Genomic DNA, 21916 nt, shown 5'->3' with positions numbered 1-21916 from the left:
AAAGGAAACACAGGGAACACCTTGCCGTACTGTTCTTCAGATTTCGAGGTCCCTAGCCATCCTCCTTCTTCTCTCCATCTTTCAGAGTCTCCTTGTGCTTGTTTTGTACATGATACCTAGGCTTTTTAAGTGTACTAAGTGGGAGGAATAGAGAAAAATACATACTCCATCTTCCCAGAAGCAACAGTTGGTTTTTTGTTTTTTTAATCTTCATTTTCTTACTTTTTTTTTTGCAGACTTTACAAAGGTGAATTCAGGCATACCTGGCTTTTATCTTAGAATTCTTTACTTTTTGGCCACTGATTATAATATATCACTTCTTTGTAAGTGAGATGATTGCAGCATAGGAGTTTTCTTGTTTTCATAGATTTTTAAAATTTTAAACTCTTTGATCTATATGGAATTTTCTACAGTTGTAGAAGCAAAAAAGAAATGTGTGTGTATGGGTGTGTGTATTTATGTGTGTGTGTGTGATTTCTCTTTATTTATGACCTCTAATACCTCTGATTAAATTATGCTTTCTTTCCCCATTCTTGTACCACTGTTGGACATTATTTGGACTTGCTGTTTCACCCTGTTGTCCATTATGGGCTTAATAAGAACACAGGGCAATGTATTTTTGACAGTGGTGTGTTATTCAATTAAAATAACATTGAGTATTGTTTTTTAATGAAAGTAATATATGTATGGTATTAAAAACTTTTTTAAGTTATCCTAAAGAGTTTATAACAACAGTTCCCTCAGTTCCTTAAGCCTAGACCTGCTTTTCAGAGGTAAATGCTTTTAATCTCCTGACGAGTTTTTTGTTGCTGTATCAGTTTTAGCCAATATCTCTCAGTTCCCAAATTCAAAAATGAGTATATTAAGAACTTTCTCTCTTCCATCCAGTTTTGACCAGATATACCTTTATTTTTATATTTTCAAGGTTGGTAAGATTTACATTCTGGCCTCTAACCATAGTTCACGTCTTTCCTCTCTAAGTTGATTCTGAAAGTTGAAAACTAATAAAGAGCATTTACAACTTTTTTTTAAAAATTTTTATTTATTTTTGGCTGTGTTGGGTCTTCGTTTCTGTGCGAGGGCTTTCTCTAGTTGCGGCAAGGGGGGTCCACTCTTCATCGCGGTGCGCGGGCCTCTCACTATCGCGGCCTCTCTTGTTGCGGAGCACAGGCTCCAGACGCGCAGGCTCAGTAGTTGTGGCTCACGGGCCTAGCTGCTCCGCGGCATGTGGGAATCTTCCCGGACCAGGGCTCAAACCCGCATCCCCTGCATTGGCAGGCAGATTCTCAACCACTGTGACACCAGGGAAGCCCTACAACGTTTTTTAAAAAAAAGAACTAGTAGCTCATCGCTCATCTATGATGTTCTATAGAAATCGTCTGCCATTTCTTCTAGCTAGATCTTGTTGTCAATTTGTTAAGCTCCCTTGGGTATTTTCCAAGGAGGTTCTGATTGGCATTTACAATCTCGATTTTTCTCCCCTGAAATCTCCTCTCTCCCTGTTCTCATCTCAGTAAATAACCCCACTCTATACCCAGATGTTTGAGCCAAAAGCCTTGGATTCACCTTTGATTCATCTGTCTCACTGAAAGAAAAAACACTCCCTGTTTTTCTCTCTTCACTCACAGAAGACTTCTGGCCACCAAAACGTGTGCGGGTTTTCCACACCACATAGTTCTCTGTCCTCTGTGGACTGTATCTGGGTGTCCTGCAATTCAGTTCAGTTCTGATATTATCACCCTGGACTTGGCATCAGGTCCCACTCGTCCGGGGCTCAGTCTCACAACACCGCCCCCATTGCTGCTGCCAGCTGTGAGTCCCAGGTGGTCACCTGAGCTTCTTACTGGCTGACTATAAACTGGGGTTCTCACGATGCCTTCCATGGGTTCAATAATTTGCTAGCGCAGCTCACAGAACTCAGGGAAACAGTTACGTTGACTGGGTTATTATATAATAAAGGATACGGATGAACAGCTAGATAGAGAGATACATGGAGTAAGGTCTGGAAGGGTCTTGAGTTCAGGAGCTTCTGTCCCTGTGCAGTTGGCATGTACCACCTTCCCAGTGGGTAGATTTGTTCATCAACCCAGGAGCTCTCTGAACCCCATAGTTGAGGGGCTTTTACTGAGGCTCCATCACATGGGCCAGATCAATTAGTGAGGCCGTCGCCATGGTGGGGGAGGGGTGGAGCTGAACATTCCAAGCTTCTACTCATAGTTGGTCTTTCTGGTGACGTATCCAGGAGCCTACCAAGATTAGAGCAAAAGATGCTGCTATCACCCAGAAAATTCCAACGAAGTTAAGAACTCTGTGTTGAGACTTGAAGGCAAAGACCAAATAGTAGAACTTTTAAAGAGGCTCTTAGCACCTTTATCACTTAGGGAGTTAACAAGGTTTTAGGAGCTCTGTCCAGGAGCTGGGGATGAAGAACAAAATAGCTATTTTTTAAAAATTATATCACAGTATCACACTCACATCCCTCATCCAGGCCAGCAACACATTCTGTTGGAGCAACTCTCAAAATATATCCAGCATCCAACCTCTCCTCATTCTCCCCACCACGTTCGTGAAAGCCACCATCATCTCTTTCCCATGTTACCGGAAGATTCTTTTTTTTTTTAATTTTTGAATTTTATTTATTTATTTATTTATGGCTGTGTTGGGTCTTCGTTTCTGTGTGAGGGCTTTCTCTACTTGTGGCAAGTGGGGGCCACTCTTCATCACGGTGCACGGGCCTCTCACGATCGCGGCCTCTCTTGTTGCGGAGCACAGGCTCCAGACGCGCAGGCTCAGTAATTGTGGCTCACGGGCCCAGTTGCTCCCCAGCATGTGGGATCCTCCCAGACCAGGGCTCGAACCCGTGTCCCCTGCATTGGCAGGCAGACTCTCAACCACTGCGCCACCAGGGAAGCCCCACCGGAAGATTCTTGACTCGTCTTCCTGCTTCTCTTCTTCCACAGCAGCCAGAATGACCCTGTAAAACTGTTAGTCTGATTATGACACTCCTCTGTTCAAAAACCTTCAGTGGCTCCCTGTTGGTCTCAGAGAATATCCAGAGTCTTTCCCGTGGTGACAGGCTTGGCATGCTCTAGCTTTTTGCTGCCTCTCTTTCATCATTTCCTACCATGTTCTCCTTACTTCCCATGCTCCCGCCACAGTAGCCCCCTTGCTCGGGGTGCTCCCTACTCAGGGCCCTTGTTCCTCTCTGTTTTAGAAAGTTCTTCCACCATGTCCCACACCCTCACTTCATGCAGGGTTTTGTTCAGATGTCACCCATCAAAGAGGCTTTCCCTGCCCACACTGATGTCAGATTCTATCCTGTCCTGTCCTTCTGGATACCCTCAGCCTTCTCTGCCTTTCTTTGTAGTGTTCATCAGCACCTGTCAACTGTGTATTTATTGGTTGATTTATATATTTTATTGCCCATCACTGAAGCCTTCCAGTGAAAAAAGCTTTCTTTTATTCACCACTACATCCCTAGTGCTTTGATATGGTACCCAGCACATAGTGGGGTCTCCATAAATGTCTATTGTATGAAAAAAAAGATTGAATGAGATGGATACTTTTTATTGCTTGCTTTTTCCCTGTCCTATATAATGCTGCAATGTAGTTTTTTCTTTTGTTATATGTAACTGGTTTTTTCTTTTTTTCATTGCTAAATAGTAGGATTCTGTCATTAACCCCTCCTTGTGCTGAGTGGCTCTCCTTACAGACTGGACTTTATGAGATTATGTATAGATCCCTTTGGAGTTTGGGCTGTTCTTACACGTTTTAGTCACATGTTGGCATCAACTTTTTATTTATTTCTACCCATGGTTAATCACATACATCTGGTTTAAAACTCTAACTGGACAGCCTTGATCCTCTCATTTCCGAAGTCTGGTCTCTGGTTTCTTGGGAGGAGCTTGTCTGCTCCATGTGTGGAAGACAAGGATGGTTTGAGACACCCTCACTGGCTCCCCCTCCCCTTACCCACAGAACAAAGGCGGGTTTTGAAGGATCAGCTTTCCAGGCCTTCTACAGTGTGGCCGCTCCCTGTTGGATGGCCCCTCTCTGTCGACTTGCCCTGTACACTTCATATTCAGCCCAGCCCTGCCACCCTGTCCTCAGGATGCCCAGCCTTTCCTCCTGTCTTCCTGGTGCTTCATCCCCTCCGAATGGAAATACCCACATCCAGCTATCTCCATGCCACCTCCTCCAGTTCCTTCTTGAATTTCCTCATCTGAATTAATTTCCCTCCTCTCCGTACTTCCCTGGTACTTATTAAACCTCTTCTTTTATAGCATGTATCATTTTCTATCTTGTACTATAATTACTTACAGTCTTATGTGCCAAATATAAGCTCACTGAAGACATGGCCCATTTGTGATCCATCTCTGGGCCCCTCAGAGTCTTTTTTTTAAAATTATTTTTATTTTTGGCTGTGTTGGGTCTTTGTTTCCGTGTGAGGGCTTTTTCCAGTTGCGGCAAGTGTGGGCCACTCTTCATCGCGGTGCACGGGCCTCTCACTGTCGCGGCCTCTCTTGTTGCGGAGCACAGGCTCCAGACGCGCAGGCTCAGCAGTTGTGGCTCACGGGCCTAGTTGCTCCATGGCATGTGGGATCTTCCCAGACCAGGGCTTGAACCCGTGTCCCCTGCATTGGCAGGCCAACTCTCAACCACTGCGCCACCAGGGAAGCCCCCCTTAGAGTCTTATACAGGGAAGGTACTCAACAAATACCCTCTTAAGGGTTTAACTCTGCTTGTTCCTTCTCAGGTTCTTCATGGACAGACTAAACACATATTGGTTTTCTCTTTTGTGTAAGTGGTCAAGTCATTTGGAAAAATTAAATACCATCTAAGTTCTGCTTTGGGATAATCCCAACAAAATTTTAATGTTTCCTTTATAATTTCATATTTTTCAATTATCTATTATTATAAGTCCTTTGCAGATCTCATAAGTGGAGCATTTTTAAGACTTCTATCTTCACAGTTGTGCTACTTTTTGATGGAGAGATATTAGATTTATGTTTCAATCCCAGCATGTGACTAAGTGTTGTGAGAAGTCCATATTCACAGGTTAATGTTACTGACATAGAGCAGTTAATTCTGCTCTATTTACTGACTTCTATTCTTTTTATGTATTTGTTTGCTTATCTTTTTATTATTTGCTTGTATTATTTATTTACTCAATTTGATTCTACTTATTTTTAGAGTTAAATTTTCTTACTTGGTCTTTGTTGACTAGAGTTATCATGCAGTGATAGTTTGTTTTCATGTATCTGATCAGAGTGGTATTTCTTACTATTTTCTCTCTGCTTCTGTCTACTGCATGTTGCAATTCTGTTTTTTTAAATGTATGTTTGATTGCTATGTGAATTGGGATACATAAAGTCAGCATTTTTAGACTTGAATGAACTTGTTTATTTCTCTTAAAAACAAGTTTAATGTATTCCATAAAGATTTACCTTTTCTTCTCCAACCAAATAGGCCTAACTTTCTGAATATTCTTTATTTTAAATCCGCAGTTTCCCAGAGTTGCTTCAAGAAGCACCAGCCGGGGAAGCTAGTTCTGGGTCTGGCAGCCACAATGGCTGCCCTCACTGACCTTGTTCCCAAGGGTACTTGTCCCCTACTTAACACAGGGCTTGGCAAATATTTGTGGATCTAATAAATATCATTATTTTTTTAGGCTCTCTTAAAACATGGAGCATGAGTTAGAACGTGTGTGTCTGTATTCACCTCCAGTGAGAAGTTTCTCAGCTGAAGGTGTTTCTTCTTACCTCTGCAGGTTTCCGCTTTCCCTTGCTGTTGTGCTGCTGGTTAATTAGAACTGTATTTTGTTGTTGGTGTTGTTGGTGGTGGTTTTCTCTGATTCAGATTTTTACATTGTTGCTCTTTTATGGATCCTGCTCTCTGGAAGCTTCCTGTGTTATTGTTCACTTTGCTTTCTTTCCAGAATTTAACAAATGGATTATTTTATGTGTAATGAGGAAATAGTGAATTAATTGCATTGCACTCAGTTATACCTAGATCTATAGTTTTGTTTTTTAATTTTTTTAAAATTTATTATTTATTTATTATTTTTATTTTTGGCTGTGTTGGGTCTTCGTTTCTGTGCGAGGGCTTCCTCCAGTTGCGGCGAGTGGGGGCCACTCTTCATCGTGGTGCGCGGGCCCCTCACTATCGCGGCCTCTCTTGCTGCGGAGCACAGGCTCCAGACGCCCAGGCTCAGTAGTTGTGGCTCACGGGCCCAGTTGCTCCGCGGCATGTGGGACCTTCCCAGACCAGGGCTCGAACCCGTGTCCCCTGCATTGGCAGGCAGACTCTGAACCACTGCGCCACCAGGGAAGCCCCCCAGATCTATAGTTTTTAAGCTCAGTTCATTCCAACACTTACATGCAAAGAGAAATGAAGATAGAGTCCCTCGACTCTGTATTTGGTATGAGATCCTAATTCTGTTCCCTTTGCCACTAAGTGAATTTGTTGCAATTAAAATAAAATAAATTTTAAAGCATCCATCCTCACAGACTTTTATGTTCCAGAAATAAAAAGTAAATGACACAAGTACAATGCCCCAGACCCTCTAAATAGAAGTTAGCAGGAAATACAAGGTACAAACTGAACCAGGGTAAGTAAACCATAGCCCAGGGGCCAGAGAGGGCCCCCAGGATGGTTCTATATGGTCTGTGGGTCAAGAATGGCTTTGACATTTTTAAATGGTTAAACAAAATCAAAACAAGAATGATATTGGGTGAGATATAAAATTGTATTCTAGTTTCAATGCCCATAAATAAACTTTGATTGGAATACACCCACACCACATATCTATATGCATTTAGATATTATCTCTGGCTACTTTTGTACTATAATAGCAAAGTATGGCCTGCAAGCTGAAAGCATTTACTATCAGGCCCTTTACAGAAAAAAGTTAACTGACCCCTGGACTAAATAGTAGATTATACCTGCAGTAGCTCATGTTCAGCCTTGTAAAAATCATCAAAACGTTTTCTCCTGATAACTGATGTATTTGTCAATATTATTAGGTGGGATAATGACCCTGATCTATTCAAGTTCATTTTCTCTTCAAGAAATACTTGGTTGTGGCCAGGGGGGCCATAAATATATGCACGTGTGTAAATGCTGATTTATTTGTTTTATTCTGTGAACAGTGAAATTTAAGAAGCCTTTATTTTGTTTTGTTTTGACTAACTACTTTGCTAGGAGGTTTGACTCCTGTGGTTGGTGAAAGAATAGACACTTCCGCACAGAATCTTTTTTGCCAGGAGGGAGTGTTATAAAAGTCAGCGTCTCTGCTTATGTTTCCCCGAAAAGCACCGGACTCAGATCTCTTGTGACTGCGCTTCATCTAATCCCTTCTTGCCTGTGGAACAACTGGGCAGATTCAGTAACTGCTGTCCTATTTCAAGCAAGGGTCACTCAGACCAGTTCTGAATGGTCTAAGCATTCAGAAGAGAAAGGCGAACAGCCTTTTCTAAACATAAACACCTGTTTTCTTAAACAAGTGCGCTTGGCCTGTTGCTGTTCTTTTCTGATTTTGGCGACCACGGGATTTTCCCCTGCTCCCTTCCCTTCCTCCAGGCCTCCTTTAGCCCTCCATCCTGGTTTCCCGCTCACCTGGGGCCCTGGTCAGGATCAGTCACGTGGCGAGCACGGCGGCCGTTGGTCCCTCCCTGTGATGTATTTAAGCAGGCAGGGTTTCTTCCTTTCTCCCACCTACCTGGTCTCCCACGCTCCGTTCTTAGGAGCAAGGATCTCCTTTCAACACGGTGAAGGACGGCACCCCCGTGTGAGAGCACAGGGTACCAAGGCTGGGTGGCAGAACAGGAAAGAAAAAGGCAGAAGAGGAAGCAGGAGCCCGCCAAAGCAGGCTTTGTCCAGTTTCCAGTTGGTCTGCAGAGATCCTGTTCCTTGCTTCTGGGCATTTCTTGAGAACCGTTTTCTCTTGCTTTTTCGTGTAGAAGAGAGACAGAAAACAAAATGTCGGGGCATGCGTGACATTGCAGGCCGGTGGTTACTTACTGTTACCGCTCTTTATGGGAAAGGTGTGTGTGTCCCCATTTCACAGATGAGCACACCTGGCCTGGGCCTGGTGGGAACCCCTCCGAGTCCACACGCAGGGAGTCGGGGAGCTGGATTCCAAACCAGGGGGGAGCTGGATTCCAAACCAGGGGGCAGCTGTTATGGCCCGGGGCACACAGGGCGCCCTCAGCTTGGGCCTTTGTGCTCTGCATTCCACCAAGGAGCAGATCGCACTGGACCCCAGGGGGCCAGGGAGGCTGTACCAGGTTATCCTTATCTTACAGGGAAAGTTGCTATAGAAGCAGGAGTCAGCGTGCGGAGGGGTTGCAAATATGTGGTTTTCAGTGGACATATTTTTTTTTAACTTCTCTGTTTAACACAGAGAGGTCAACAGGCCAGAGGGTCAGGGGTCCGGTGTGGCTGCATCAGCTGAATGCATTTATTCTCCGATGATGATTGGAGTCTGCTGTAACATGAGTAAGAAAATAATCCAAGCTGGAGGGATGAGTTGAATACCCAATATAAAAAGATGTTCACTTTATTATTTAGAAATTAACTCTTAAAGAAATTTAAAATTTCTTCAAATTATGGTTACGTTTTGGGGGGGGGGGCCACACATATTTCATGCTATGACTTCAGTGTGGTTTGTAGGCTTCTAAGGGTTTACTTGTTAAACTTGCGGTGATTGTAAGTTTCTAAGGACTTACTCTGCATTTTAATACAATCTTCCTATAATTCAGATAATTTCCATTTGCTGCTTTAATTCTAAAAGGTATGAAATGCCTTCAGGATGGCCCGCTATTGCCTTGCCAATAAGGGCTGGCCTCACGTAAGCCCTGCCAGGTGACTTCCGTGTGTGAGGTTGCTTCCTGTGTTGCCCACACGCTGGTACCACCCGCATTTCCCTCCCGTTTCCCTGCTACGGGCCGCCGCCTAACATGGTGTCTGCATTAAAGCCACACTGGGCTCCACCACGAATTAGGAAAAGGTGTTTTCTTCCGTTCCTTCACTTCTTAGGAGACTCTTCCTGCCTTCTCTACGTGATTAATGCAAGATGCAGCCTCGTCCATGCCATCCTCAGCAGATTTCCTCTTCTCTGTTCCCTTAGTGCTTGACTGGGGCTTTACCATATGATGCCTTATACTAGAGTAAGTCATAAACACATCTGTTCCTGCCTTGATTAGAAACTCTATGACATTGGAGATCATGGCGTGTTTATACGCCTCACTTTTCGGTAGTTATCTGATGGACCTTTGATGTTGATTTGGTTGTCTCTGAAGGAGCAGACATCTGAAAATTAAACGTATTCAGCATTCCAAATGAAGGAATCTGAAATTAGAAATACTGATATTCAGGAAGTTACAAACTCTTCTCAATACCAGAGGGGACCGCGGTGATCCAAAACCTGGCCTGTGGTCTGGCCACCTTGGCAAGACCTCGTATCTTTTTGAGCCTCAGTTTCCACTTAAATAAAAAAAGGGGTGAAAATGCCTCCTTGCCTACTCCTCAGGGTTTTTATGAGGATGAAATTGTTTGTGACATCTGAAAATGTCTTGGGAATCACAATATTGCTTCAAATGTAAAATTGCATTGTCTTACTTAAGAAAACTTAATAGGCATTTAGATGAAAGCTGTGCTGTTTAGATATCATGTTCCTATAGTATTCTACTTCTGACTTAAATTGAAATGTGTACCTGAATGTGCTTTGTGAATAGTTTTAAGGGGATCATCTGACTTTTTGCATCGTAATATCTAAAGCCAGTGTGTAGCCAATTACGTTGACCTGGGAGATTTTGAAATAGGACCTATTGGTTCTGTCAGAGAGAACCAGTTTGCCTTTTCCAGAATTCTCACATAACCCAAATTTCGTCTTTCTTTATTTCTTCTTGAACAGGCTTCCATCTGTATCACAAGTTACCCACCATAGTGCCTGAGAGCTGCCTCCTCATCATGGTTGGACTTCTGCTGGGTGGGATTATTTTTGGAGTGGATGAGAAATCCCCCCCGGCCATGAAGACGGATGTGTTTTTCCTGTACCTCCTCCCCCCCATCGTGCTGGATGCGGGCTATTTCATGCCCACCCGCCCGTTCTTCGAGAACATCGGCACCATCTTCTGGTACGCCGTGGTCGGGACGCTTTGGAATTCCATTGGCATCGGGGTGTCCCTGTTTGGCATCTGCCAGATCGAAGCCTTCGGCCTGAGTGACATCACTTTGCTGCAGAATCTGCTCTTTGGCAGCTTAATCTCGGCCGTGGACCCCGTGGCCGTGCTCGCTGTCTTCGAGAATATCCAAGTCAACGAGCAGCTCTACATCCTGGTCTTCGGGGAGTCCCTGCTGAATGATGCCGTGACAGTGGTGAGTGACGGTTCACACGACATCACTCCACCAGGCCGGGGCCGCCACCCACCAGCCGCCGAGGGGAGACCCTGTTTGCAGGGCAGGCAGCTGAGCGGTCCCCAGCCCTGCGCTGGGAAGGGCCCCTCCCTTGGTTCAAGGCTCTGTTCTCGCTGTCTTAAAATTCTCAGCAAATTTATTATTCGTTATTTATCTGTGATTCTACAAAGGGCCCCTCACTTCATTTTGCCTGGATCCTGCCAGCTGTGTGGCTGGTGTCTGCTTGTACGGCTGGTGTCTGCTTGTACGGCTTTGCTGCTGCCAGAGAAGCATCACAGTGACTGTGACCTGTGTACCCCTGGAGGTTTCTCACTGTGACAGCTTCCACAGTGATGGCTTTTGATCAGAATTCAAAGGACTCAAGGCCCCAGCGTTCTTTGTGGGAAGTGCTGCTCTCAGTGTGTGACGTGTATAGTACAGGTGAAAGGACCGCGCCCACTGGGTGCCGTTCTCCATCTGGGGAGGGTGTATTTTTTATTTCCAGATCGGAGGCAAATTTTTCGTCACACAACTCACTTCCTCTTCTTAGCCGGCAGACTTCGGGTCCTCACCATTTTCCCATAAATGGGTATTTATTCAGAAAATGCAAACTATTTTTAATTCTCACTAATTGCCACATAATTAGAGTCAGAGGCTGTCATGAGCTGAACGTTAGGAGGGTTGACCTGCTTCCTGAGCTCAGGCGAGAAGCCTCTCCCCTCCCCCACATGGCTGTCCAGACCTTCTCCACCAGTCAAGGACACTCAGGTGACCTTGGGCTGGTTAACCAGTCAGCGGGCACTGGTGATGCTGTTTTATGTTAGCCAGGATTCTGTAGTAGTGATGGTGATAGGAATGGTAGCGAACGCATACCTTGTGCTCGGAGTTTTATAACAGCCTACGAAATAGGTATTCTTCCCATTTCGCAAATAAGAAAATTGAAGGAAATGTTAAGTAAAGTGTATTTAAGTAACTTAAGTAATTTATATTATCCCCTCTGTTAGTTCCTATTATTAAAATGGTATTCCTGATTCATTTAAAAGTTAACATAGATTTCAAGAGAAAAAAGAGTCAATTCGCTTCAGTTTTAGTGTGTATGTGTTACTTAAAGAGTGCCTGATGAGGGTCCCTCCATCTAAGTTGGAGAGAGGATTCTTTTTGTAATTTGTCACTTTTTTAAATTTTTATTTTTGAAAAATTTATTTATTTACTTTATTTATTTGGCTGCGTCGGGTCTTAGTTGCGGCACGCAGGATCTTCGTTGCAGCGTGCGAGCTTCTCTCTGTTGTGGCTCGCGGGCTCCAGAGCCTGCGGGCTCAGTAGTTGCGGCGCGCGGGCTTAGTTGCCCCACGGCATGTGGGATCTTAGCTCCCCCAGCAGGGATCGAACGCACGTCCCCTGCATTGGAAGGTGGATTCTTAACCACTGGACCACCAAGGCAAGTCCCCGAGAGGGTTCTTTAACTGATGTCTTTTCCAGTATGTTTAATGTCTTGTGTGCAGGTCATGGGGCATCTGATCCTTGTCCAAAGATAGATTACTGTGATCAGCTTCAGAAACAAGCTTAGAATATCCTTTTAATAATTCAGTTAAACTTTACAATAATGTGACACACAAAAAACAGGTTAACATAGAAACCAACATTATTCTCTGTTAGCCTGTATTCAGACCCCTGACCTGAATAAAATATCACCTTTAAGGATGTTTGTCAACTCCATGTAGATATTATTACATAAAAATAATTTACTGATAAGGAAACCCCATTTTTTAGTATAGCTAAGAGCTATTTCGAGACAGTGCAGTTACCTCACTCAAGTAACAAAACCCACTTCATTTATTCCATTATTCATTAACGGTGCTTAGTCATTAACTCACCAGTATTAAATTTTAACTGGGAAACTGCCATAACAATGAAGATGTTTTATAACTCATTCTCATTTCCGGAGGCATGAAGTTTTCCATCGTGACTAATGTTTGATATATACATTTTTACCTTGGTTCTAGGGAGACTGTGGGAATTTCAGTGTGGGAATCTTGGGTCTATTTAGGGTATAGGAAACTTTACAAAGAAATAATAGCACCCTGCTGCATTCCTCCTAGGGCAAGGTAGCAACATCAGGTCAGTTTCAGAATGACCTGCCGTATCTTTGCACTGCTTTCCCTTCTCTTCTGAGATTTCTCATTCAGTCGCCTCGGTGGTCCATTCTTTGAGTGTGTCAAGAATCAGATCTCAGCAAACGATCTGGCTAAACTACCCTTTAAAGCGTGCCTTCCAGAGGCACATCCTGTGCTTTCTGTCCAGAGGCTCGAAGCCATCAGATGCGGTTTTACGGACGAGACGGAGGGCTGCCCCGGAGAGGGCAGTGAGCCAGGTTGAGGGCCAGCCATTCTACTGCAGGAAGCAGGCCAAGGACGGAGAAAGGGCATATGGCTGCTCTTTAGACGTGGAGCCCTTGTTTCCAGGCCAAAGCCTGTAAGTCAGAAGGACTCTAGTGGTTTCAGATGAAAGAGGCTTCGTTGGTAGGTTATTTACCCTGGGCCGAAAGCCATGTGGACCCTTAAAGCCACCTCCCACAGGTATCAGGGCATGCTTGGGGGGGTTTGCCCACCTAACACTGAAGAATAACCCGCCAGGTATTTCCTTCACCAGACTGGCTGAATAGTGGGCTGAATTGACCAGGTGTTAGGAACAATTAGAAGATGGTATAAAAAATTATAATTTTGTCTCCTAGTCAGGTGTTCTCAAAGAATAGAGGTAGAGATGTTTTATAGAAGATTCTTTGATTCATTCATCTAGTCTTATCTCTAGGAGAGGTTTAAGGAACTCATGGGTTAGGGAAAAGTATGAAAAACATAGACCCTGCTGCATACATGGAGAAGGATGAGTCACTAAATGCTGCAGCTAGAAGGGTAGAGAGTAAACAGAGAGAAGTCAGGTTAAAAACGTAGGCTGGTGCTTGAGCAGAATTGTAGGTCAGGCAATTAACTGGTAAGTTCAATAGTGAGCTTAGAAGATTTGCAAGGGAGAAAACCTGCCATAAAAATGTCTCAAAGCAAAGGGAAGTTGATAATATATAATATAAATTGAAGTCAAAATCTTTGTTCTATGGTCTGGGTCTATCATAGAATGGAATTAACTGGAGAAATGACAGTCAAAAAAGAAAAAGCTGAGATTTTTAAATAGGATTTTTGTGCTTTCCCTTATAGGAAATATTTTAAGAAAACCTTTCAAACTTTCGCTTATTGGGTAAAGATTGTTCGGGTTCTCAGCTGTCTGAGAAGTACTGCTGTTCCCATTGTAGTCCATGATCGAATGAGTTAGGCTTACACGGTAATTTCTAGAAGGTGTGAAGGCAACCACTGAATATTCTGACACATTTTCCAAGAACATTTCAAGAGTTTCCTCAGTCTACCCTAACTAGAGTTGGTTAAGGAGAGCTGGCTCTTAAGTCAGAAGCTAGGGATACACACTAACGGCCCAGACATTATGTGCCGTGCAGTGGAATTTAACTCAGGAAGCTGGAGAGTAAAGAGTGACCACTTGGTCCTTAATTTTGCTTATGCAAATAGCAGAGCAGATTTAAAATTACTTATGCAAAAATGATTATCCTTTGTGTTTCATGTCAGGAAAAGTGACCTGAAAACGATTTTTCTGGAACAGAGCTATGCTGGACAAAAACCCTGTATTGTTTGTGTCCTTGCAGTACATAATTTCACTGCATTGTTGCACATTTTAAATCAAAGTTCAGAACAGATCATATCTAATTTTAATATACACAAGTATTTTTAAAAACATAATAATGAATAGAAACATTTGAAAGTACTCAGCTGTCACATTAGCCTGTTATATTGATAGCATCCAGCAGACAGGCACCCCTGGCTTTTCGGTTTTCTAAAGATACAGTTGTCAAGTTGAGGTCAACTTTGCACAGACCAACTAGAGACATAATTGTAGCCACATACATAATACATATACATAGACTACATATAAATGATAACTTCAAAAGCACCTTTCTATATAGATTCCCTTGTGGTAAAATTAAAGGACGTGACTGGCATGAACTAACTGTGGGGTTACGGCTGGTTGTAACTAAAAGAATTTTATCTTGTGCCCATCCCTAGGTATCAGGTTCAGTGTACAACGGGTGGGAGGTTATGGAAAGCTTTCTGGTTGTCAAGGTAACGTCTCTACCTAAGCTAGTTTCTCGTAAGGTGGCCCCGGCATCCGAGGAAGTGGAATGATGAAACTGGAGCTTCTGACAACGCACTGAAGGTGAAGGGCCTGTGACTCAGCTTTACTCTTTGCAAAAACCTAAAGGGATATTAAACACAGAATGTACCTTTGAGAGATGCCACGGCTGGGGCTGCCAGGAAAACAGCTTGGGAAAGATTACGGTGTATTCCCGTTGTTCCTTTGGCACGAGTACCTGGGCTTCCTTTGGAGGCCTCATCAGTGTCTAGATGGGGTAGGGAGGGGAGCTGAGACAGAAAGAGGAGAAGACATGGCTTCTGTGCACAGGGAGTTTCTAATTTCTCGGAGGAAATGAGGTTGGCATTCAAGAGGCAGCGCCAGCAACGCAGGATGGATGGCGCGTCCCCAAATGCTGGATGGCTTGGGGCATCATCTGTGTTGCAGGAGGGGCAGAGGGAAGGACGACTCACAGGCGCTGTACGAATCCAGGAAGGCCGGAGAGGAACAGCGACTTGAGCGGCGCCATGGAAGACAGATAGAGTTTCCCTCGGTTTAGGGGCTGGGTTTCTGTCGAGAGAAGCCAGGGGCAGGGCTGAATACATACGGTGTGCTTTGTAGAGCCGTGGTGAGACCCTGTCCTAGACCGCAGGGTGTCACAACGCATTAAAAAAATGCATCAGGTGTATTGAGCCTTCTTCCCTAAGTCAGGCAGCCAGCGATTTTCAATTTGAGAGCGAGGAATGGAATAAAGGAAGTGAGTCTTGTAGTAGCTGCAGGGGGCACTCAACTGGTGCAGGCGGGAGGCAGGCAAGTGGAAACGGGGGGTCGGAACCCAGAGCCCGAGTGGCCCGGGGAGGCTATCTGTGCAGGGCTGGAGGCTGGAAAATCTGTCCCTCTCCCTGGGCAGCAGGTGACCGGTGAGTGGGCTCTTTAGAGGCAAGGGGTAAATATAGCACGTCTCTGATCCGCTCTCAGGAAGTGATCGTGGCGTGTTGATGTGGATGAAATCTGACGTACGCAGCAGTCTCTGGTTGCAAGGAAGCAGCACGACTTGAAGCCAGTTCTTTTCTGGCAAATGATGATCCTTCAGGATATTTAAGTCCTCGGGCTTGTGAGTTGCCTTTTTTCTTCTCTTAAACTCAAGTCATTTCTTGCTGGTCCAATACCAAATGCTCTCAACTGTTACACCAACAATCAAGAGAAGGGAAAAGCCCAGTGCTTTCTAAGTAATAATCCACTGTTTTTTGTTTTTTTGTTTTTGTCAAAACCAACAGACATTTATTGTTATCTACTAGGCAACATGGAAGAAGTAAATCATAATAAGGTGAGATCCTTAATTACAAGGACTTTATGATCCAGTAGGAAAGAGAAAAAGGTTCCCCGAAACCTGTAATGTGTAGGCTATAAAGGACCGTAAGTGAAGTAGAAAAGGGTGAAATGGCTTTTTGCCAGGACACACTCTGGTTAGCAGAGTGTCTGACTCATTCTCATGGTTAAAATTGAAGAACTGACCCAGAGGTAGGAGACCTGGATCCTGGTATCGCCTCTGACGTTTTGTGTGCCCGTGGACGGATGGGTTTAATTTTGAGTCTCTCAGAATCCCAAGGAGGGTGTAGCATGGCCTGTACTCCAAAGGTGTTCATCCCAGTGTCCCATTAGCCGGCTTCCTTAGAGATTCCCTCGGCAAATATCACAAGAAGCAGGGCATGTGCCTGACTGTATTTCACTTGCTGGCTTCATGAAAAAATTACTCCAGAGGAAGGCATCACTTCCCATGCCATTTGCTCAGTGATCCTTGGAAACATGTTTGAAAGCATCCTGCCCGGCAGGTGTGAATGCCTGACTTAATTAAACTATGTAAAAGACTGTGTAAATTTTTCAGAAACCAAGCAATAGTGTAGTCTCATCACTTTAGAAAGACAAATGTGCATGAAGTTACAGTAGATACACACACACACACACACACACACACACACACACACACTGGTTGCTGCCTCTTGGCTTGAAGAAAACCCCATCGGGTCTTGTGTTTCGCCAGAGGTGCATGTGTGGGCGGGGCAAGGACCTCAGTGACCTGGGAGGAGGATGGTCTTCAGGGAGGGGACCTCTATGGATGGGTGGGTCCCTTCCATGGTGCAACCCCACAACAGGGTCCTTGAAGTGTCCCTAAATTCACAGCCAGCACTGACAAGCTTTCTCCGTGACATACTCCTTCCCAAGCACTGGCAACGCAAGCAGGGTATGTTGAAGGGCAACCAAGCCGTTTAAAATAATCCTTTAGGATCCAAAAAATGATGTTTTAGCAGTAAGTCATGTAAATAACTTTGAAGTCTCCTTTCTCTCACGTCTAGAAATAGTTTTCTTGATGACACGCTTTCATCAGTGCTTTTTGTTTGCAGCTATTAAATGCACTGTTAAAATATGAGATAAAGAGATGGCCAGCCACTCCCACTGATCGTCCACTTTGGGGTGCAGAAGACACGCCCTTGTTAGGAGGCAGGAAGATTTCTGGGGCCGTGAGGATGTCGGGGAAGTTGGGGGGTCCTGACGTGCCCTCTGCCTCTCCCATAGGTCTTGTACAACCTGTTCAAGTCTTTCTGTCAGATGAAGACCATCGAGACCATCGACGTGTTTGCTGGAATCGCCAACTTCTTCGTCGTGGGGATTGGCGGGGTGCTGATTGGCATCTTCCTGGGCTTCATCGCGGCGTTTACCACTCGCTTCACACACAACATCCGCGTGATCGAACCGCTGTTCGTCTTCCTGTACAGCTATTTGTCCTACATCACAGCCGAGATGTTCCACCTGTCGGGCATCGTGGCGTAAGTATTGGACTCCTTGTTAAAAGCACTTGGTGGCATTTCGTGGAATTCACGTATTCTAAGCTGTGATGTGAAAGTTGAATATGTTATGTAAAAGAGTAGATGTTCTTGAATTCTTTTAAGAAAAATTAAAAGTAGATTTTCTCTTTGTTTCAAAGAAATGAAAGTATGGATCAGCCAAGTGTATCCTAAAGAGGGACTTCCCTGACAGTCCAGTGGTTGAGACTCCGCGCTTCCACTGCAGGGGGCCCGGGTTCGATCCCTGGTCCGGGAACTAAGATCCCGCATGCGGCCAAAAAAAAAAAAAAAATGTAGGCAAATGACCCGGTGCTAAAATGGAAGCCTTAAAAGTGACCTCTTGGATCTCATGAAATAAGACAATAAAGGGTTGGGGCGGATGGTCAGGCACCAAGAATTTTCTGAGTTTGATGCCCATTCAGTGTTGCTCAGGTCCACTAACTCCACCCAGGCTGTCTCCCCCAAACTTCGTCTGGAATTCTGGAATTGCTTATGTCAATTCCTTTGAACAATGTTAGTAGTAGAGAACCTTCACTCTGTATGTTAGATTTGATTTGAGATCATAGCTTTACATCATTCAAAGCAAAATTCAGTGAATAAGGCACGCCATCGTGTACTTTGAGTTCAGCTTCTTAAAGAAAGAGGTATGGTTATAAAGCAAGAAGTGGATAAAGCAAGAAATTATTTATTAAATACGCAGTTGTGTATCATTCACTAACTGATTTGGAAGGACGTTCTCAAAAAGTTCTACAAGTGGCCGAAGAATGGTAGCGTTTGGATCCAGTTTTAGCCTTTGGAGGGTCACTTTGAAGGAGGGTACTTGTTGGGTGTGGATGTTTCTGCAGCTTCCAAGAATAAGCCTGTCATATTATGGTCACACCTTGTCTAGGGCCAGTGAGAAATGCTTACTAATGGAATGCCTGTCAAAGTTTTAATTTTGGGGAATTCCCTGGCAGTCCGATGGCTAGGACTTCGCACTTCCACTCCTGGGGCCCTGGGTTCGATCCCTGGTCAGGGAACTAAGATCCCTCAAGCCTTGTGGCCAAAAAAAAAAAAATTTTAATTTTGACAAATATTTATTTACAGCTTAATACATGTTAGGCTCTCCTGCTGGGGCCTGCTATGCTATTTAGAGTTTTATGTTGTAAACGTAGGTCTAGTTCTTCCTGAAGTTTTCTCTTGCACCCTGATTTAGGTGATGCTTTGATTAAAGATGGTTTTGTTTTTGCCCCGTATCACCACTTTCATAGCAGAAGCAGATGAGGTTTCGTCTCCCTCCACGAGCAGAGTGGAACCCACTGTAGCGAAAGCCATGCGTTAGAAGGTTGTGTGGTTTTCTGTATCCCAGGGAACCTAAATAAAGCACCGTATTAATCCAGTCTGACCCAGTAATGAAATGTGCAGTGTCTTCCTGGTGGCTATTCATATCATTTTTGTATGACTTCCAGTTTCCTCACTGTTCTTTGACTGGTGTCATTGAAAGTGTCCGATCAGCTGGTGACAAGGTCTCTGCAAAGATTACAGGGCAGGGACTTTGTGTCCAGTTTCCCAGCAGTATTGTAGCAATGGTTGGTGTAAGAACCTTGAATATATTTCAACCAAGTGCCCATGTAGAAGTTCTAGAACCCTCACAGAGTTACCTAAATATGCTTGTCCCGAGTGTGGGGAGGACAGGTGAAGTGTCGGATGGGCTTGGAGTGCTGGCGCGTCTCTGCTTAGAAATGTCTGAGGGGCCCAGAGTCCACAGCGCTTGTGATGCCTCACGCCCCCGACCTCCTGCAAAGACGGGATCAGGGCTTTCCTTGCTCTGGGAATTAGGACGTCAGGGACAAATGGGGCCACGTGTTCCTGGGAAACTGCACGGGTAGTTCTCTACTGTGGTTTGTCGGCAGATGAAAAACCTCACCTTTGTCCACAACTTCAAAGTGAACATTCACCGTACAACTTAGTGCACAGAAAAGTCCTTTATTACGTTGACATGAACATTGTCATAGCACACAGTGAGTGCACTGAAATTATGTTAACAATTACATGAAATATTCCAGGAGATTTAGACACTTTTGCATTTTACCATGTACCCCTGTTAATGCTGTGAGAGCGAGCGAAGGGACAGATTTCCGTCGTAGTGTGTTCGTTCTCAGAAGTCACACCCTGTTTCCTAAGGTGGGGTGATTAGCGTGGTCTTCAAAACCTGACCGTGTGTGTTGTCCCTGTATGGGGTACATCACAGACGTGCATGTCCGCCCTTTGGAAAGTGCATCGTGTGCACGTCTACGCTGTAATCACCGTCCTTACTGGAGGATGTCGGTCCAGGGCGTTGGTGTCATGACGTAATTAACATTGCACATCCACGGACACCTCTATTATAGAACTCGTCATTTGTTCCGCATTTAACTTGTACCGAGTGTAGAAATTCCTATCGTACTTCATGCTGATGGCACCTCCTTTTACCGTTTAAAAGCAGATGTTAAGGTTAATGGGGGTGAAGGCACGTGACTTCTGAGCATGCTCAGTAGAGTCTCTGTTTGTTTAAGAGAAATGGGAGCCACACGGAAAGGGAAATCAGCAGAGGGGTCAGACAGCTGGGGAGCTGAGAGAAGGGTTGAAGCCTCTCTCTCTGAATTTGTAAAAGTGTGGAGCGTGAAACCTGGTCCTCCCAGGGTTTGTCCTCCCCTCTCTCCCACTTCTCCATCCCTCTCGCCTTCTTCCTTCCTCTTCTTAATGCCTTTCCGATGCCCCTGTGCTTCAGCTTTGTCTTGGGTGGACTCTTGGGCAGCCTGTCTTAGAATGAGATCATGTAATGAGCAGGTAGTTGATACAAAAGTGTGATGAAAAAGAAACGTCTTTCTGTAGAGCAGAAGATGGGTCTGGGTTCAAAATGCAGTGTCTTTTTTGTGTGTGTGTGTGTGAATGTTTACAGCAGCTTTATTCATAATCACCAAAACCTAGAAACAACTCAGATGTCTTTCATCTGGTGAATGAATAAATTAATTATGGTACATGTGTACAATGGAATCCCACTCAGCAATAAAAAGTAATGAACTATTAATTAACATATGCAACAACATGGATAAATCTCAGATATATATTGCTAAGTGAGAGAACTCAGATTCTAAAGGATAAATACAGTGTGATTCCAGTTATAAGATATTTTGTGAATGGCAAACCTATAGAGACAAAACAGATAAGTGATTTCCAGAGGATAGACATGAAGAGAAGGGTTGACTAGAAGGGGGCAGAATGAAAGAATTTGTGGGAGTGATGAAACTGTTCTATATCTTGATTGTAGTGAAGGTTCTACAGCTGTTTGCATTTATCTCACTTCACAGAACTCTATACCAAAGAAAAGTGAATTTTACTCTATGTAAATTAAAAAAAATTTTTATTGGAGTATAGTTGCTTTACAGTGTTGTGTTAGTTGTAGGTAGGAAAGCACTGGGCAGGATTCTAGCATTTTGATTTCTTTGGAAAGATGTTGGAAGCAGTGTATCTTGGTATCCACAAAGCCTACTATCACTGCTATTGGTTTTTTGTCATGAACTTGTGATCTGATGTGATTTTTCACTGACAACAAGTAAATTAATAGGAGGTGGAGTTCCATCTGTCTTCTCGTTCTTTGTCTTAGAAGCTGTTTGGAGAGCTGACTTCTGGACAGTCTTAGGTTTTCTTTCCCCTTTGTGGCCTCTCCTAATACTTCAATTCTTAATTTAACGTTAAGGAATTATTTGTGTCCACGTCTTCCTGTGTGTTCAGGAGAGTTTTAGCTTCAAACACTAGGGGGTAGATGAAAGTTCCTGTTTTCTAATTTTCTAATATCTTTCTGCTCATTTCTATACTGGGATAAGTTGTTGTAGGTAGGGAAAGTGTGTACATGTGCATGTGTGTGTGTGCATGTGCATGCGTCAGAGTGTGTTTCCACAGCTCTAGAGCTAAAGTTAAGGGAAAGTTTCTAGTCTCTTAAACAAGACCCCTCACGTCTCAATAGCATTGGACACTTCGAGTACCACAGCTCAATAGTTGGGGTTGGAGAGGGGACTCATAGCATTGATTTTAGAAATTTGTGTCTTGGCTCACGTGTTTTGAGCTTTATGTTCAGAAAACTGCGCAGAGATAAAACAAAAATGATTCCCATCATCCCCCTTACCCAAGGACACTAACAGATGCCTAAGGAATTCCTAAGTTCAGATCCACACCGACATGAACTGAGCTGGAACTCTGTTCCCCCTTGTGGACATCAGGCACCTTTCTGGTCCTCACCTTGTACATTGCCCTGGAATCCAGTCATGGGATGCTGAAAATCCACCGTCCTGAAGAGGGAGATGCTTGGTCCCCACAGCAGCCGGCAGCCTGCCGGGAAATACTGATATCTCTTTGCTGTGCTCTACGAATTTACAAGAACATGGCCAAGTCCTCCTTCTGATAGGACAGCAGGCACCCAATATTCTTTAGTTTTGTTTTCATGGGTTGATAATTCCTTAGTCTTTCTT

The 21916-nt window shown here is 44.2% G+C and overlaps 1 protein-coding gene across 1 annotated transcript in view; it reads left to right on the top strand.

The window, feature by feature from the left end:
- The window catches only part of SLC9A2 (solute carrier family 9 member A2), a 92291-nt gene that overhangs the window by 25885 nt on the left and 44490 nt on the right, over nt 1-21916 (top strand). Inside the window, exons 2-3 of the mRNA XM_059942993.1 lie at nt 9917-10380; nt 17161-17411. Of these exons, the coding sequence (XP_059798976.1) occupies nt 9917-10380; nt 17161-17411 (715 nt within the window). The remainder of the gene's footprint in view (nt 1-9916; nt 10381-17160; nt 17412-21916) is intronic.

The sequence above is a fragment of the Balaenoptera ricei genome, chromosome 13 (genome assembly GCF_028023285.1).
Source record: "Balaenoptera ricei isolate mBalRic1 chromosome 13, mBalRic1.hap2, whole genome shotgun sequence".
NCBI lineage: Eukaryota > Metazoa > Chordata > Mammalia > Artiodactyla > Balaenopteridae > Balaenoptera > Balaenoptera ricei.
This window is presented reverse-complemented; position numbering and strand designations above follow the sequence as displayed.